This window comes from Sphaerodactylus townsendi, linkage group LG03 (genome assembly GCF_021028975.2).
Source record: "Sphaerodactylus townsendi isolate TG3544 linkage group LG03, MPM_Stown_v2.3, whole genome shotgun sequence".
Lineage (NCBI taxonomy): Eukaryota > Metazoa > Chordata > Lepidosauria > Squamata > Sphaerodactylidae > Sphaerodactylus > Sphaerodactylus townsendi.
This window is the reverse complement of record NC_059427.1, coordinates 66,758,209-66,778,306: the sequence shown is the minus strand read 5'-3', so window position 1 is coordinate 66,778,306 and position 20,098 is coordinate 66,758,209. Positions and strand designations below refer to the sequence as shown.

Here is a 20,098-nt window from a genome sequence, read left to right as displayed (position 1 = left end):
TTGTTTTCTAGCATCAGGGGGGAATGTATTTTGCTGGCAGCAGCACAAAAGACAATCTGCAACTGAGTAATTAGGAACTAGGAAATAATTACTTCCTGGACCTTCAGGCAATCTCAAAAATAAGCATGCATATAGTTCCCCCCTTCTACTACCTCAGCCACAGTAGGCCTGACCGCAGCCATCCTGCCCGTGTATTCTTTCTCAAGGTAAACAGTGTCACCTGGTGGCCATTACCAAGCTGTTAAACTCTTACAGGTATTTCATTCTGAAGCACAAAATACAAATAATGCAAGAATGTTAAGTTATTAATGATATATGAGAAAGAATGTGATGCTAGGATTTGATCCCAGATTCATTCTAGTGAATATCCATTAGTGGACTATTTTTGATGATTTCCCCCCTCCAGTTACAACCCCCTGTTTTACGTCTAAGCTGCTGAATTTCCCCTGCATTCCCAGGAACAGAACAAGAAGGGGGTTTGGCTGCAGCTTGGAGCATGAGGAGGCAGAAAAGTCCTGTTCTATGAGCTTCATTCTACTCACAGGACTTTGAATCTAACCTCTAGAATTTACAACCTGATGGTGAGGCCAAAAGAATCTGGTTGTCTCAGTAAATGCCTCTGGGGTATACACTAATGCATGTAACAGGACATGTTTTTTCATCTACTGGGTAAGCATAGAGGCAGCTTATATGGCTCTATTGCAACTTTCCACCCCTATCCCCACCCTGTTTGATGCTGCAACACTATAGTTGGAAACTACAAAATATGGTACTGAAAATATTGTGGGGGTATGCTGTGACTGTAGCTGATCCCACTGCACTGATCCCACTAGTCCCGTGGTAGTGAACCTATGGCCATGCTGGCAGGGGCTGATGGGAATTGTAGTCCATGAACATCTGGAAGGTTCACTACCACTGCACTAGTCCATTCGGCTTGTGGGTAATGGATATATTGAATTAATGTGACTGACAAACCTATATCTGAGCACCACAAAGTTTCTGGTAGTTTAACAGACCCTGTACGCTTGGAGGATTTCTCCCCTTCTATAGATAAGGGCCCTGGTCTCTGGATAGATACTTTGACTAGGGCTGAGGCAACACTTTCATGCAGGCCACCAATGAGTGGTCACTGTCAATTTAGGGAGGATTGGAATGGCTTTGATGGGCTCTGAGGAGCTTGTTCATAGGGTTCTGTGAGAGACTTTGGAAATACAACTATGAGAAACTTTGCACAAGGGAAGCTTTGTTAGTGCTTTTTTTGTTTCTGTAAGAAAGCTGAGTGTGTGGTATTTAGGGAATATGCTGCAAAGCTCCCATTAAAGTCACCTGGAAGCACCAAATTCCTCCACGAGATGTAGGAGCCAGAGCAGTAATTTGATTTAGCTAATGGAAAAATCCTGCTAGGCTGTTTCCTCTGAAGTGCTGAGTGACAGGGTCCTCTGTGCACTCAGCTCCCAGGATGCCAGAGCTAAATACACTACAAAGCTGTTTAAACATGGTTGGTTTTTCCCCCCTCCTTAATTTCTGGTGAGAGCCCAGCTCAGCCTCCAAGCATAAGATCAGCAGTCTGTATAAGTACCATGGGACTACTACAAAGCTGGCATGCTGTAGGCTTTTCCATTTTGAAAACCTCAATCTGTATCACTGCACAAATATCACATGAAAAATTGCCATGATTTTTGCTGACCTCCAGCTGTCCCCTTAGTATTTTCTGGGGGTCCCCTGTGGTCCCTGGAGTAGCATTTCAAGCACAGTTGGGGCTACAGCAGGAGGAAGGAGGTTTAAAAAGTCCTGTACCACTTACAGGAATCTCTTCTGTCAGCAGAGGTTTATCACACATCCAAGACTTTTGATGCAAATATTATTTTGATCACTCCTGATGATGAAGAATCTTTTAAAAAATCTATATTGTGTACAAAATTATGACACTCTATATATTGTGCCAATTTCCATCCAAAATTTTAAAACTAGAATAATGCAAAGAGCACAAAAAAGGAGTTCCTAAATATTTATGGCCAAAGGCATTTTATGTGGTAAGGGGAATGTCACAGGCTGACAGGCAATTGTTGGCTGCAATCCAGTTTTGTTGGTGGGAAATGTGAGGTATAAATATTTTAAGAACTAAAGGGGAGAATCAGTAATAAAAATAATAGTACTACACTATGCACAAATAACATTTCTTCCCTGCTTCTGGATAAGTAAAATGTCTATAAAATGCAGATTTGATAGTAGGGAATTTGGGGGTGGGGTGGGGTGTCATACTGAAGAAAGAACCCCATTTCAAAAGCTTCAGCCAGTTTTAAATGGGATCTCAGCCTGACTGAAATTGTGGTATATATCTGCTGCCTCCACTCCACTGCAATCCAGCCTTCTCTATCACTCTTCCCTCCCTCCACAGCTTTTAAAGTAACCCAACCTTACCTTTTTGAGAGGGGTGGGAGATGGTGAGGAGGGCTCTCTTTATTGCAGTTACAAACCCTATCTTTCTTTAATCTTGAAAGTCTATCATATTTTAAAGCATTAAGAATTCTGCGATCAACTGAAATCTTAACCATCAGCCAAACACCGTCTGTGCTGAACTTTGGAAACCATTCCTGTATATAAAACTGCTTCTTTCCTTATTGCCAATATTGCCTCCTATCCAATCCCCCCGAAGTGTTGACTAAAATTCTACTATTTACTTGTTAACTGTGAAAAAGATTTTTGCATGGTTATCTGAGGTAAAACAGAGGGGGTGGGGTGGGGGGGGATCACCTCAGTTCCCTAAGCTGCCCGTTCAGTTAAACATTTATTTAAACATGTATTTTTAAAGGACAATAAAGGTGGGACAATAGAAGAAAACTCCCAGAAAGTTATATACATATAGAGTAAATCAAAGATCAGAAGAAAAGAAGATCTTAGAAGAATTAGGGAACATTCCTTGTCTTTAGTATTAGAGAAGTAGAAGTTTTACCTCTTGTGATCTCCTGCCTTCACAGAAGCTCAAGTAAATTCACAGTTAACCCATCCACCAGTAGTAACTGTTTTAAGGTAGAAACCACCTGTCAATCACAAACTGTACCAGGCAAGAACTATGCACACTTTCCTGATATATGGGGTAGGTGCCACACTGGGGAACAGCCACAAATAGCATATCAAAGAACTACATGTGGCTCCAAGTTCCTGAGTGGGTATCAGTATTCTATGGTATATACTGCAGAGTCCAGGAAAAACTAACGTTCTTGAGTGGCTGCAAAGAGTGGATATACTGAAATCGCTGCTTTTTCCTATAATGCACCATGATAAATGTTGCAGTTTTGCAAAATTAAAATGAGTCCAGGATAAAGATCCTTTCAAGAAGTAAAACTTTACTAAATTTCCAAACACACAGGAAGGATAACAAAATAGGTACAGCACAGAGATTGTTCTGAGTTTGTAGTTGATCCAGCAAAGATAAAAGGAATGAAAGGGCAAAATAGAAACTAGAAGAAGTTCTAGGCTCCAACTAGTTACTATACCCTGTTCCACATAAAGACCTAAGTAAACTTGTAACTACATCTGCTATTTCCTCCTGCCCTCCCACTCCATGTTCTCCATCCCACCTACCCCGTTGCAGGCTGGTCCAGACTAAATGACAAGTGGAGAAGGGGGGGGGGGCGTAGCGGAGGAAATGGTGGATGAAGTTACAATTTTTACTTAGGTCTTCATGTGGAATAGGGTATAGGCAACATCACACCACCTTTCTGTTGAATAACTTGCAATTGAAACCTTTAATTACCTCTCCACTTCCATAGTGTGTGATCCACTATTATCACTATCATAATACACAATACAGCAGGGGTTCCCAACAAGGCATCTGTGGGTATTATAGCACCCACACACCACCACTTTTCCTGTCACCTTAAATGTTTTTTAAAAGTGGTGGGGCTCTCACCCAGCAGGCTTCTGACATATGATTAGCTGTGCAAATGAAAATAGAACTATTTCATCAGCAGCTGCCACCTCTGCATTTCTTATATTCATTGTTTATTTTGTTTCACAAAATTTATATCCTGATTTTCTGCTCTCACAGGGGACATCTAGGTAACTAATAATTTAAAACAAAGATGATAAAATCACATTTTAAAGTCATTAAAATTAATCTTCCAAAAACACATGCATCATTAAAACAATAAAACACAGTATTAAAATCCAGACATAAAAACGACTAAAACTTTTGTTAGGACAGAGGGAGTATTGACGAAATGCCCAACAAAACAAAACAAAAAAGTCTTCACCCACTGGCAGACGACTGGCAACAGAATAATCTTCCTGGAGAAAGAGTTCCCAAGCATTCGTACCGTGACAAGCAAGGCCCTTTCCCAGGTTGCCACCTGACTAATCTGAGAACATGGGACACCTGAAGCAGGATCACCAAAAATAACCACAGTTGTTGGGCAGGTTAACAATGCAGTAGGTGGTCCTTCAAGTATATTAGTCCCAAACTAGATAGGTCTTTTATTCTTTTTCTCATTCCCAGCATATATATTTTAATGTACTCCTTTTCCTCTGCACTTGAGCGTCTTTGTGTATGTGTGTGTGTGCAAGCATCACTCTGCTTCCTGTGACAGCCATTTTGTGGTTGTGCCCACCACCCTACGTCAGAATTCCAAAGGTGCCCACAGGCTCAAAAACGATGGGGGGTCCCTGCCACAGAAAATAGTAGAAACCGATTGATTATTGCCTGTACAGGACAGTGGCTGTTTGGAAACACAGAGAGTGGTAAGTCTGCTATTGGCTGGCATACTCCTGTGGGTTTTCAGAGTAGTATTTTTGCCTTGGCACTGAGAAAAACCAGCAGATGATTTTGAGAGGATTCTTAGGTTAAGTTAAAAATGTTAAATGGAAGAAAAAGGCAGGGAATTGTATGAAGGCAGGGAGTTGTATGAAGCAGAAAACTTGAACCATTTCCTGCCTGGCTGATGAGCAGTTGATCCTCAATCTTTGCTTTGCAGCATTGTGTGTAGGCTTCCTTAAGTCAGAGGTAAGTTGTAGAAGGGGGTGAAAGGGAGATGAGAGAATTAGGTGATTGGTGATTAATACTTGAGAGTGGGAGGGAAAAGTTTTTATTTAGAGAGGAAAAGTCAGCCTGTCATAAACTGAGAATGAGAGGGGGTTGAAGTAAATACTATTATGTTAATATCTATGCCTTTAAACACTTGTTTTGATTACCCAGCTGTTATTTTTAAGTATTTATTAATTAGTTGGTCTCTAACACCATTACTTTTAGGGGCGAGTACAAAAACATTTTTCCATTCAGTTTTGGTCCATGGCAATTTTATTTTTTTAATATTTAATATTTATATTTTTAATATTTTTAATATTTTTAATATTTTTAATATTTTTAATATTTTTAATATTTTTAATATTTAATATTTATATTTTTAATATTTATTATAGCTATTATAATCAATTGTCGTTATATTATTTCCTTATTTCCACTGTTTCCCCTTTCAAAGTTGAAATCCTGTGCACTTCACACAAGCAATCCTCACGGTCAAAATCTAAGCAGATACGAGAAAGTTCCCCATTTTATAGGCAATTAACATTAGCAGGGATTGTAACATAAATAAAAATGGAGTGCTTGGATAATAACACCCCCCTGCCCCCATCTTATTTGGTTTGCTTGTTGCAGATGAGAGAAAATTTCCAAAAACTGCAGCCACTCTGAAGATTGGGGGGTGGGGCACTGGGTCAGGTTTCTATGTCTCCTCCCCATCATGTTTAGCTGTTGCTTACAAATAAATGCCCTATCCCAGCCTGAGAATCTCATGCAAGAAAACTAACATGATTGGATGGGGAGCAGCATGGGTAAGGTTCTTTATCTGTCGCTTTGTTTTCCCACTCCTGCTTGAAGCTCCTGGAAAACAAGACAAACTCACTCACGCACGTGCCATTATTAGCAAATCTCCCTAATTGCCTATTAACTAAGATTTGGTGACTAATGTACATACTATGCCAAGTGTGATGCACGATGGATCAAGTACCACACATTACTCTTGGTCCTAATCTCTGGAGCAGCAGAAAACAAGCTTGCTCCCTCACTAACATGACAACTTTTTCATATAATGCTACTCCTTCTTTCTTATTTGATCTGTTTCTCTGAAATAGGTTATACCCTTCAATTCTTATGTTCCAATCATGAGACTTATCCCACCAGGTTTCAGTGATACCTATTATATCATATTTGTTTTTCTGTGTTAAGAGTTTGAGTTCATCTTGTTTATTTCCCATGCTCTGTGCATTGGTATAGTGCATTGGTGTATTGAAGGCCATGGTGCATTTCCTCTGGCTGCTTTTTTAAGGTTTTTTCCCTCCTGCTGTTGGCTTCTTGACCTATTCGCTCAGTTCTCTCTATTACCTTTGGACTATCATCATTATCACTTGATGAACTCTTGTCTGCTTGAATACTGACTCCCTCCCCCGCATAACTCAGTTTAAAGCCCTTCTGATCAAGTTTGTGAGCCTACTGGCAAAAATGTTTCTACCTACAGGCATGAGGTGCATGCAACCCATCCTTTGCCAGCAGGAAAGGGGTTGAAAACAAATTAGCCAGTATTGTAATAGTCTTGTAGAGAATGGGTGACACCTAGCTTGACAACACTACATGCAAAAGGGATCTGGGAGTTTTAATAGACCACAAACTGAACATGAGTCAGCGGTGTGATGTGGCGACCAAGAAAGCTATTGTGATTCTGGGCTGTATCAATAGGAGGATAGTGTCTAGAACAGGGGTAGGGAACCTGCGGCTCTCCAGATGTTCAGGAACTACAATTCCCATCAGCCCCTACCAGCATGGCCAATTGGCCATGCTGACAGAGGCTGATGGGAATTGTAGTTCCTGAACATCTGGAGAGCCGCAGGTTCCCTACCCCTGGTCTAGAACAAGGGATGTAATTGTACCTCTCTATTCTGCATTGGTTAGACCTCACCAGGAATATTGTGTACAGTTCTGGGCATCACTATTCAAGAAGGATATTGACAAGCTGGAACGTGTCCAGAGGAGGGCAATCAAAATGGTAAAAGGTCTGGAATCCATGCCCTATGAGGAGAGGGAGCTGGGTATGTTTAGTTTGGTGAAGAGAAGGTTAAGAGGTGACATGACAGCCATGTTTAGATATTTGAAGGAATATCAAGTTGGTGAGGGAGCAAGCTTGTTTTCTGTTGCTCCAGAGACTAGGACCAGGAGTAATGGGTTCAAGGTGAAGGAAAAGAGATTCCACCTAAATATCAGAAAAAACTTCCTGAAAGTAAGGGGTGTTCAACAGTGGAATGCACTACCTCAGAGAGTGGTGGAGTCTCCTTCTGTGGCAGTTTTTAAAGAGAGGCTGGATGGCCATCTGTCAGGAGTGCTTTGATTATGTGTTCCTGCATTGCAAGATGTTGTACTTGATGGCCCTTGGGGTCTCTTCCAACTCTATGATTCTATGATCACTAGTGCAGAATTTATAATTTTTGCTAGGCTGAACACTGAGCTGACATTTTCATTGAACTTTCCACAACAGCCCCATGATCTTTTTAATGGTTAGTCACCATCAGTTCAGGCTGCTGCACCTCTGTATAGTGCAGTGCACATTAAAATGTGGTGCAACTAAGGTTGTTACATTAAATAAGAAAACAGCTAAAGTTCTCAACAATAATTTAGTAATATATGACTTTTACCTCCAAGTCAGAAAACTCTTTTTCAGATGTACATATATACATGTAAAACCAAGGAAACAGAAAATTTTGTGGCAATTGCAGGGAGGAAGCGAAAGGTGCTAGGAATTCTTAATTTTTTAAGTTCCTGGGATGCATAACTTGTAAGCCTACATTGTTCTGAAGAATGTACTCATACAAGAAGCTTATCCTTCTTTTTGTCCTAGACTGACATGCTCATGCCTTTTCCTAGCAATGTAGCCTGTGCCAGCATCGTTGTTAGTATGTGTGTGGACATATATACATTTCCATTCCTGCAGCATTGACCTTCTTATCCCTGACCTCAGGTCCAGACTACCACTATGTGCATCTCAGTGAGTCTGAGCGGCACTGTGGTCCTTGGCTGCCTCTTTACTCCCAAGCTTCATATCATCCTCTTCCAGCCCCAGAAGAACGTAGTCAGTCATCGGGTCTCCACCAATCGTTTCAGTGTGACTGCTGCAAGCTCATCACATGGTGAGTTAATTGAGGGGCCTCTTACTGCACTGTGTTCATTCTCCTTGTGATTGACGGGAACTGAAATGTCCAGTTGTTGCACTTCTAGCAATCTAACCACGCATTAGAAGAAATAACACATGCACAATCCTCTTGATGCACGTGACCACCACTCTGTGTGAATGGGGCAGCACACATATTTCTAGCTTTGATACACATGGCTGGAAACCCAGATTTTTGAGGATACATATTTGTACGTATCAAAGTTGGAAAATACATGTGTAAACTATTAACACAAATGGCAACTGTGTACATTGAGAATATTGCTCATAGCACAATCTCCCACATGTGTGCAGTTGGGCAGCCTAAATCATATCCACTGAACATGACTTAAGTTTCTTAATCATCTGACTACCATAGCAAGGCCATGTTCATTTCTTCTAGTGCCATTCCCTCTGCTGCCTTGACCATTTTGCAAAAGGCACAAAACATTATCCGACTTTTAAACATAAGACCCTCACTGGCTCCAGACCAAGTCCAGTAGTGGTTCACCAAATGCCATGATAAAAGTACAGTGCCATCCTAAGCCAGGTTGTACCCTTCTAAGCCCATTGAGTTCAATGGTTTTAGAAGGATGTTAGAAGCATGACATCTGGCCACCTTAAGTAAAGGCAGAGCTATGTCCATTTTGTGATTATAAAAGGTGGTGTGGAAGATGTAGAAGTTAAGACAAATATAGAATGTGTGGTAGAATGGTTTGCAACATTTCAGATTGCAGGGGAGGAATCACATTTTTCATTGGTTTCTGATGTCAAACTCCTTGCAAATAGAAAACAAGTGCAACAGAGAAGTGACTTGAGTAGAACCTTCGGCCCTGATGTGCTAGTTCTCTATTTGGAAGGAATATTTTGAATACCTATAAATGCATTCATAGTAGTAACCCTCGGTCTGCAGTCTGAAGTACGACTGTCCACTTAGTGTTCTATTACCTCATCCTGCTGCCCTTTGTCAGTATACAGTAGGTACAATTTTGAAAACTATGGCATTGTTAACCATAAATGGTGACTCATGGTGTAATCCTAAATGGAGCTGCTCCCTTCTAGGTCCATTGAAGCCAACAGACTTAGATATTGATGGCACTATTCATCTCACCAAGTGTGTTAGGATTGTAGATAGTGATGTTTGTGGCATGTAAGCATGGGATTCTCAACAGCTACTGTTCTTTTAAACCTCCCCTATTTCTCTGTCCCACAGGATCTTCTTCTCAGTATGTCCCAACAGTGTGCAATGGCCGTGAAGTGGTGGACTCCACAACATCCTCCCTGTGAATGTCCTGTGTTTTCTGCCAGTGAGTGTATGCTGCCTTTGTGCAGACTTCCTATGAACACATGCCTTTTTCTTTCCTAATAGGCCTTTCAAATTCCTTCCACTTTAAACAAAACAAAACTGCATCTGATCATTGGACAATCTTCTCCTGAGAAAAGCGATACAGACATATGAGAACTGAATAATCCTATACTCCCAAAGTCCACAATCACCTCAGAGATGCAGGAAAATTTTAGGATGCTTGAATGTGTGCCTGTAAAAAGTTTCCTTTCTAAAACAGAGATACTGCTGAACAAGATGGATTCATGGGAGACATGACAGCTTTCTATGAAGAATGGATATTCGTATTCATCTTCCTCTCTCACACAGAGGCTATTGTACTACTGTACTGTCCCACCCTTAAAACTTTCCTTTAGAAAAAGTACAATACTTCTGCTATTAGTAGAAGAGAAAAGGAAAACAACTGCCAAACTTGGCATGAGTACTAGGTGCTACCAGTTGAAGAGATGGGATACAATCTCATTACACACCATGTACAAAGAACTAGGGAGACACACAGGCTTTGGGGTAAATAGCCCCAAGTTTGACTAGTTGTGATCTTATGTCTCCATGTTGATTTACAAAAGGTAATTTCTTAGCAAAGAGAGAAGCTTTCTGAAAGCAATGAATAAGATGCTCCTAGTGTCTGAGAAGGAAATTTAGGGATTAGAGGAAGAAGAGCCCTTGTTGATCAACATAAACATCCATCTAATCCATCAGGCTGTTTCCCGCAGATGTCCATAGATGGCCCACAGCCAGAAAGGAAGGCAGTCATTTCTCCTGCTGTGCTCTCCAGCAAATAATATTCAGTGGCACTCAGCCTCAAAAATGTGAAGGTTCCATTTCACCACCATGGAACAGAACCAGCCCAAATTGACCATAGGCTGATATATACTCCTCTAAACAAAACTAGTGGGGCCAGTAAGAAAAAGTAATCAGAAGACCTGAGTGTTAAGTCTAGTAATGCCAGCAGGAAGTGATAGAGAATCGTTGGCAATGATAGCAAACTGAAAAAAAGAGCCCATAATTTGGCCAACAAGATGTCCGCGTTCCTCCATGAGTAAGAACATAAGAACATAAGAACAAGCCAGCTGGATCAGACCAGAGACCATCTAGTCCAGCTCTCTGCTACTCGCAGTGGCCCACCAGGTGCCTTTGGGAGCTCACATGCAGGAGGTGAACGTAATGGCCTTCTGCGGCTGTTGCTCCCGAGCACCTGGTCTGTTAAGGCATTTGCAATCTCAGATCAAAGAGGATCAAGATTGGTAGCCATAAATCGACTTCTCTTCCATAAATCTGTCCAAGCCCCTTTTAAAGCTATCCAGGTTAGTGGCCATCACCACCTCCTGTGGCAGCATATTTCAAACACCAATTACACGTTGCGTGAAGAAGTGTTTCCTTTTATTAGTCCTAATTCTTCCCCCCAGCATTTTCAATGTATGCCCCCTGGTTCTAGTATTGTGAGAAAGAGAGAAAAAATTCTCTCTGTCAACATTTTCTACCCCATGCATAATTTTATAGACTTCAATCATATCCCCCCTCAGACGTCTCCTCTCCAAACTAAAGAGTCCCAAACGCTGCAGCCTCTCCTCATAGGGAAGGTGCTCCAGTCCCTCAATCATCCTTGTTGCCCTTCTCTGCACTTTTTCCATCTCCTCAATATCCTTTTTGAGATGCGGCGACCAGAACTGGACACAGTACTCCAAGTGCGGTCGCACCACTGCTTTATATAAGGGCATGACAATCTTTGCAGTTTTATTCTCAATTCCTTTCCTAATTATCCCCAGCATAGAGTTTGCCTTTTTCACAGCTGCCATGCATTGAGTTGACATTCCCATGGAACTATCAACTAAGACGCCTAAATCCCTTTCCTGGTCTGTGACTGATAGCACTGACCCCTGTAGCGTGTATGTGAAGTTTGGATTTTTTGCCCCTATGTGCATCACTTTACATTTTGCTACATTGAACTGCATTTGCCATTTCTTAGCCCACGCACCTAATTTATCAAGGTCCACTTGGAGCTCTTCGCAATCCTTTGTGGTTCTCACCACCCTACATAATTTGGTATCATCTGCAAACTTGGCCACCACGCTACCCACCCCTACTTCCAGGTCATTTATGAATAGGTTAAAGAGCACTGGTCCCAAAACGGATCCTTGGGGGACACCCAAGTGTGCCGCATTTGGACCAAAGACCCACAAAGTCTTCGTATATCACCAAACTGTCTACGGTTTAGAAAGGGGAGGGAGAGCTCCAGTAAAACAGAAGGCAGTTTGGAATGAGAGCTCCTGAAGAAACCGACAAATGGAAATGGAGAGAGATGACTTAAGTTCAAGATAAGGCTAATAAATGTGAGAAGAAATATAGGCAATTTACACCCACCAGGTTAAGTACCTCTGCTTCTCTTCATTTCAGCAGGGCTCATTTTAAATCTGTGCAGGAGATTAGATCCTTGTTCTAGAGCCTGCATATGGGCTGCAGACAGAAAGAAAGGAGGACCATGTCTCTGTGCAGGTTGAGCGAGGGGGCTGCAGCTTGCTGCCTACACTGAAATTTTGTAAGGTTGCTGATGCTGACTGTCACTGTTCTCAGACCTGCACACTACATCAGAGCCCTGCCATTTCTAAACACTGAGGAAAGGGCCCTGCTTCTTTGCCCTTGAAAATGGCAGGTAAGTGTTTTGTGTCTGTGTGTGTCTCAATTCCCTAAGCAGGAAATATATCCTAAACTCCAAAGGTTGTTGGGTATATAAAGAAATTCCACCATAATGAGCAAAAGTGGTGGTAAACAACCACAAGGTAGTAAAGGACAAAATTGTACCACAAGGCTGCAGCTTAATGCTGACAAAATAAAGCCTCCAACTGGAGTGCAACAGACTTTTTACTTATATGTTTCATTGCAAACTTAAATGGAAATGTACACAAGTTTACCAGTATGTAACAAACCAGCCATCTGTACAACAACAAGGTAGCCAGAAATCTAGACTCAATGCCGACTTCATCATGAAACTTTAAGACTCATTCTGTAAAAATGATTTCAAAAATGCAAATAAATAGAAAAGTCCACAAGGAAACCCTCAGCCCCAAATATGAAAATTTTTATACTTACAAACTGAATGGAACTAAGAAACACAACCTGTTACAATGAAATGGGATAATCTACAAAAAAACAAACAATATATACGAATACCATCAATTTATAACCAAACCCAAACTGTAAACAAAAAATAATAAATTTTAAAAATATATAGAGAATACCAAATGGGACTGCACTCTGCTAGCTCGATTCCCGCATTTAAATTTGTAATGAATTATATAAGTAAAAAGTCTGTTGTTCTTGCACTCCAGTTGGAGGCTTTATTTTGTCAGCATTAAGTTGTAGCCTTGTGGTACAATTTTATCCTTTACTACCTTGGATATATAAAGAAAAACAGAACTGTTATAGAACCAATTAGCTTGGTGGTCTTGCAGGGAGACCCACCCCTTTCTCTGAAGACTCTGAGCTTTTGTTTATGTGTAATTTGGCCCTAAGCTGCTCTAGTCTGGCAGGGTTTTAAAACTTCCCATCTTCCTGCACAGACACACTGCTATTGTTAGAATTCACCTCACAGGAAACACCTGACCTGCCTCCCTGTTCCTCCTCCACCCCATCCCACTGCAGAAGCAGGGCTATCTTTTGAGGATTGGCGCTTAATCCAAGCGTGTGTAGAAGAGGTATTTGTTTTTTCTTGAACAGGGACTAATTCGTTAATTAAGATACACAAAGGTTGATTCCACATGGTCCAAATATCCCAGGTTGAGCAAGGAAAATACCCTGGTTTGGCCAAGAGGTTGACACGGTTTCCAATCTTAAAGTTGGTTTGTTTTCCTTCATCCCAGGTTTATTTCCCTCATCCCAGGTTTTTGAAAAACTGCTAAAATGTTGATCTTTTTCCAAAATCCCGCATTGAATCACTTCCGTGCAAGGGCCACGGGAGCAAAACCAGTTTATTTTTCCTATCCCGCCACCTGATCTCTCTGCCTTATATCATGTCAGTTTCATTTTTGCTGAATTGCAACCCACCCTTTCCAGAACATTCCCCAAGCAAGCTTTCTGCCCTTTAACTGCTCTTCCAGGAGCCAGGCAAGTGAGCCCATGCAAGAAAGCATGAGCACTTGCCCTGTTCCTGCTCGCTCTCACCAAGCGCTGCTCACTAGCCGAGCTGCAGCCAGCCCAGTCCTGCAGCTCCCAGCTCACATTCCCAAAATGATCCTGGAAGGAGAGGGGTAGGAAAGCACCTGCCTGGCAGGATGCTATCACCCCATGACAGCCGCTGAGATCAGTAAAATGTTATTTGGTATATCGGGGGGGGGGGGGGGGGGGTGTCTCATGCAGTGGTTTCTTGCACACCTTTAAATGTGAATTGGACATAGTGCTCTGCCCAGTATTGGTCAAAAGTTTCCACTTTGTATAGCACAACGTGCTTGCTGTGTGACTCACTGCACCAGCCTTTTTCCAAAGCTAGAGAAAAGAAGTGTGTGTGTCCCAGGGGCAAAGCGAGGGGGAACTGCGCCCAGGGCATGCGTGCACCCTGCACCTCTGCCATTTCCCCACCATGCCCCAGAACTCCTCCAGAACGCCCTCGCCACACCCTCGCAGGGGCGTGCGCCTTGTGTGTCACACACCCCGCCTCACCCTTGGCGCTACACCACTGGTGTGTCCTGCTTGGTTTTCCTATGGTTGCTGTGGATCCGTCAATCAGAAGCATTGTCTTTGGGATGGGGGAAGAGCCAACCAGAATGCAGCACACCAGAAATGTTCGAGCATGCGTGCTGCATCTATGTTGTAAAAACATAGAGTATTTCCTCCCGGTCTTAGAGTATTAGATTATTTCCTCCCGGTCTTAACAAAAACAGGCACCCATGCGAAGGGAGAAACCGGGATAAAATAGATCCAGATTTTTAAATACCAAGTGTAACCCGGTATAATTATGCTGTGCAGAATTGACCAAAAGCTTTTTTTAAAAGGCACTCTTCCACAGTACCACAAACATTTGTTGCAAGGGGAAGATTTTTGTCACTGAATGATTATATTTGTCAATCCCATTCATACAGCACCTGTATTAAAGCTGCTGATTTATTATGGATGTGTTGCTCCATGAAGGCCCATCAGGATTTCTGAGAACGAGGACAAGGTATCATAGATGCTGCTGGACTTCAGTGGAAATCTCCGTGCTTAAAAGCTGAAAATGGTGCTGAACATTTTGGTACAAACTCACGTTGTCCATTGCTGTTAATAATGCTGCCGCCAGTTATTGTCTGGTATAAGCAACTATACTAAGCTGTGTAGCCTACATGCCAACTGCACTATAATTTCCAATTTGGGGGCCTAAACTCAGTGTCATTTTTGAAATGTTACTCAGCCTCATTGTGTTGTCAATCAAATTCACTTCTATCCTTTTGAAACAAGGAGGGCAAGATTTCCAATTAACAGTCCCCAGAAGATTGTCATAAGGGAAACAGTAGGAAGTGATAAATAGGACTTTGGCTGGAGTAAGACAAACAAGATGAGCACAGCTTACGAGAGGCAGAGACCAGCTGTGGGGCAGAAGTGAGGAATGAATGCTAACCCACAAAACCAGAGGTGGGATCTCACTACTTCTCTAGAAGTGGTTACTAATTTTGTCTGAGTGCCGAGAAGGGGTTACTAAAGCAACCTCCCTGCCCAATAGGGACTGGAGGTGCACTTGTGCGGCGGCGCCACTGTTTGAATCCCATCACCATCGGAACCTGTTATTAAAATTTTTGGATCCCACCACTGCACAAAACCCCTGCAATAAAATATTTTTTCCACTATATTAACAGCACAGGAAAGGGTCCTGTGTGTGCCCATTCTTAGATCATGAAAGTTAAGAATGAGGGAGAAGTTCTTTTCAAGGCCATGTCTAGATTTTTGAGGATCTTTGGGGATCTTTGGACTTCTTGGCATAGGAGAGCCCTATAAACCCATGAAAGTTGGAAAGTAGCTATCTGGCCAGTGAGCATTGTCCCTGAGCTCCCTGCACCATCACAGGGAAAGTCTGTGCACCATTCTTTTCCAAGAACTTGGTAAAGTTTAGAGGCAATACTTAGGATTACTGACCTGGTTTGGCCTTGTGGTGTCACAGCCTCAGGGTGTGTGTGTGGGGGAGGGGGGAGTGGAGTTCTCCCAGTATTACAACTGATCTCCAGATGATAAAAACCTTTCTAATTGGGAAAAAATGGCAGTTTTGGAAGGTGGACTATAGGACATCACATCCCTCATGAGTTGCTTCTCCTCCTGAAATTTTGCTCTCAAATCTCTAGAACTCCCCCAATTGAGAGCTGGTAGCTCTAACTGTGCAAGATCCAAAAAGCTAGTTGGGTGGACCCCATTGACAGTTGGCAGATCTTGAGCTGTTCAATCTCAACAACCCCTGGAACCACCATGGGTGCCCTTATTTTACTTCTTTCCAAGGTTTAAAGAAGCCCAGTGTCTTGAATATCACAAATATTCCGTTACAGGTGGAAATAGTGGTGCATGCCCTTGTTTGCTGGAGGGTTGCAAAGCTTGGGTAATAATTCGGATGAAACTGTTTTTAATAGAGCTCTTTCATACATGGATGTTCTTGTTAAACACCTTTCTTTGATTCTGATGCCTGATAATCACTCTGAAGGAATCTTCTCTTTGTGAATGGTTTAACACCTGTGTCTTAGCAGATGAGAATAATCAACCTCCCATATACATCTCATGGAAATAGGCACACCATGATTGCTATTGCGGTAACTCTAACTGCCTGATCCAGAGAGGGGGAGCACCATGGCATCTGGGGATGGTGCAACGGAAGCAGTGTTGTACTGTCTCCAAAGAGGCTTCAGCAGTGCAAGAGACATACACCAACACACACACGCCTCCCCCCCCCCCAAAAAAAACTCGGTCACTCTAAAAAATCTCATTGGGAAAAATGACTTCTACCACAATTTCCTGTGGCATAAGTCTGCAGCCAGCGAGGAGACATTGCTGATGGGCTGAGACTCCAGCTGACTTAAGTGGGCACCACCCCCAGGAACACCACCCTCAGGCCTGTCCCCGGCTGCAGCTGTATGCTCAGCCATGCTGGTGTAGTTCCCGGGCAGCAGACACTTCCATGTTTGGGTGCCAGTGCCTGCACCCCAGCATGTTTGTTTTCTCCACTGGCGAAGGGTGGGCAAGCACACTGGTGCAGGCCTGCACTACCTCTGGATTGGGCAGTAAACCATCAAATATGTTCAGAAAAAAGCACAGCAGATACGGTTATGAAGGAGAATACTTCAAGGCCTTAGTTATTCATGATAAAAGAAAGCTAAAACCAGTGTTAGAAGCACAATTTTACTGCTATAAAGCAGTTCAGTAATAAAACAATTCTGTATAGTTTTGCTATGTGGCTTCTAAAACCAGTACCAAGCATGACGCTTAGGGAACAATACTTTTTCCCAGCATGCAGACAGCCACCTCTTGCCTCTGAATGAATAATTCTCCTCCCCGCTTTTGGAGAGGGAAGGTGGAGCTACCTCACAATCCCTAGAAGACCATTGTTTCCAGAGGCAGGATTTTTTGAGGGAGGGGTCCCAGTTGATGCTCATGAACCCAAGATGCATTGCAAAACTTACTCAGAGGCTGATCCATCATGCCCACCTCTCCAAGATGGTTGCCAGCCTGAACTTCCTTCTGAGAGCTGTCAACAAAATGGCAACCACAGTATTAAATGGTGACTTGGGTGTGTCTAAAAAGTGTTTACAAATTGCAGTATTTTCTATGTAATCATATAAGTGTTTGAAACTGACAATGTATTATAATGTGTTGTGGAAGGTTTTTTGTTTGTTTAAAGGCAAGACTTAATGAATACCATTAAAATATTGTGTCAGTGCCACTTTTTTTTTGCAGTAGACCTGTGGGCTGTATTAGATTTTTATCACAAGTTAGAGGTTATTTGAGGCATCTACCATATAATATGCATCTGCCTCACATGCATCATCCATATTGAATACATATGTGAAACGGTGCAGGTGCCTCCTTGCCTGGGCACAGCATGTAGCAGCATGTTGAAGACAGCCAATCCTTCCCTACCCTGAAACAAGTATCTGCATTGTTTCAGAGGGCAGCCTGCTGGTCTGAGTCCAGTTGTGCCTTAAAGACCAACATTTTGGGGGAATGAGTCTTCCAGAGTCAAAGCATCTGATGAAGGGAGCGTTGACTTGCAAAAGCTCCTACTCCAAAAATCTTGGTGGTTCAAAGGTGTTACTGGACTTGAATTTAGGTATACCCCATTACTATAGCATCCATGCTTTTTTAAAAAAAAAATCCCAGTGGTGGTATTCAAATAATTTAACAACTGATTGTTTACAAGCACCATTTTAACAACTGGTTCTGCCGAAGTGGTACGAACCTGCTGAATCCCACCGCTGCCCCCGCCTTTAAGATGAGGATTTTGCACACAAATTCAGCACTATAAGCTTGATATGACAAGACATTTAAGGACACAGAAACAGACAGAATTAAATTTTAGGACATAAAACTTTTCCTAATGGAAAATGCAGCCCAACACTCAGGAGAAAGGAAACAGAATGAACAGCTAGGCATCCCCAATGTCCCCTAGTCCCAGGATAAATTTCAGTTTTGAAACATTCAGATTAATATCTGAGTAGCATTTAGGCTACTGTGGACTAAATACTGTTTGAATATCAGTAAGGTAACTGGGTGTATTACTGTGTCTTGGGGCAACAGCTTGCAAATCAAGGTGCCTCTGCCAATTTCTTAACTGCTGATCTGGTACTTAGCATTAGTACCCTCTTCTAATATGGCCCCTTCTTGTTATCTTGAAGCACAGAAATTCATTTCTACTTAATACACTCATTATCACTTCCTGCATTCTCATAATGTACATAATAATGCTGAAGGGGCCTGTAACAAACTACTGATGTCAGGGGAGTCTTTTAAGTGACTGAGGAAGACTCTCAGCAAGCATGCACTATTAGTTACCTTGACAAAAAAAATTACTGTAAATGTTCAGTAATATTTATGACAGGCAGTGTGGTGCAGTGGCTAAGGTGTTGGACTAGAACCAGAATCTTCTCTCGTGCTATGGAAACTTACTGGGTGACTTTGGGTCAGTCACACACACTCAGCCCCGACTTTGGCTAGTATTTGGAAGGGAGACCTCCCAGGAGGCAGGCAACGGCAATCCACCTCCAGCTTGTCTGGGTTATTCGGGCTGTTTGGTAATATTTATATTATCTAAATTAGTAATATTTACAGTTCAATAGAATGTAGAATTGTTGGGCCACACACAAAATCTAACTCCAGAGCCTTTAACAGCAGGCTGCCAGGTACAACTTTAATCCATTAAGCTTTTTCCACACTTCTGGTTGTGCCAAGAAAAGTTTAATCTTTTACTTTTACAACATTGTTGTTACAAAGACTTCAAGGGGGGCCAGTAAACCCAAGTTCTAAATCCAGACCTGAACAGAGCCAATCCAGCTCTTGTCACTATTCGCTATAAGACAGATATGAATGCCTTACACCAGGTACAAGAAAGGATTACAACTTATGTCCCCTGATGGAAGTGTGATCCACCTTAGCTCGGTTGCAGTTAAAAGGAGGAGACTATTATTTAGCCTGCAACTTTTTTTTAAGAGCAGCACATGTTAAAATCAGAACTTCTGTTTACAATTACAGCTGTTCTACCTCCAAACCACCCAATCCAGAGGCTAGCCCTGGACTTTTTCTTCTAAATGTCACAATTTCCAGTCCTCCGAGAAACCCTGAAAAAAGATTTGTCAAGATATTTCTAGTCTGTTCTCTGAGATATGAGACAGCAGGGTGAATTGCAGGGGTGGGTGGGTTGTGTATGTGTGTTAGTGTATTAGTAGGAATGTACTTCAAAACATGAATTGTAGATCAACCATATTAGAAAATCAGAAAAGTATTTAGAGCTTTGTTGCACAACTGAAATATGACTGTTGTAGTTCCTCATAGGAAAGGACATATGGGGTACAGAAAAGTTCTTCCTAATTCATTTTTTGTGAGCACATTTTTGCCAGACTAAGCTCTTAGACTGCCTATCACACTTTGTGTAAAAATGACTACTTAACCATTCAGGGTTTCTTTGGCTCCTACAATGGCAACATTGCCAGCAACCGTGTAAAAACATGAAAGATTTTTTTGGGACCAAATGAAAGAGAGGTCTAACTATTGTATCTTTTGGTATTTTAAAATTTTATGAAGTACTTACAGAGCAAGGGAATTGGGTGGGAATGGGTGGGGCAAGGGGTGGGGGGGAAAGACTGCTGCTACAAAAAATAATGGCTCCAAAACAGAATGTGAATTTTGTTTGAACTAAAAAGTGTTATTGTGATACATGTTATTTTAAAAGAGTGATTTTTTTCTGTGAACAAGTTTGTGATTTTTTTGTAATTCATATAAATAAAGTGCTTTTTTATTATTTGAGTCTTTATAGCATCTGAAAAGCATCTCATCTGACTTAGAGGCCAGTTGGACCCCTGTGAAATGAAGGAGGCTGAGCAGGCCTGTCACCCCAAGAAGACAG

At 42.0% G+C, this 20,098-nt stretch overlaps 1 protein-coding gene across 2 annotated transcripts in view; it reads left to right on the top strand.

Annotated features, from left to right (window-relative positions):
* GRM2 (glutamate metabotropic receptor 2) overlaps positions 1 to 19,993 on the top strand; it is a 110,747-nt gene extending 90,754 nt beyond the window's left edge. For both annotated transcript variants that reach the window (XM_048490814.1, XM_048490815.1), the window contains exons 5-7: positions 8,004 to 8,172; positions 9,406 to 9,499; positions 14,610 to 19,993. In XM_048490814.1, coding sequence (XP_048346771.1) covers positions 8,004 to 8,172; positions 9,406 to 9,479 — 243 coding nt within the window. In that variant the 3' untranslated portion in view covers positions 9,480 to 9,499; positions 14,610 to 19,993. The remainder of the gene's footprint in view (positions 1 to 8,003; positions 8,173 to 9,405; positions 9,500 to 14,609) is intronic.
* The last annotated feature ends 105 nt before the right edge of the window (positions 19,994 to 20,098 follow it).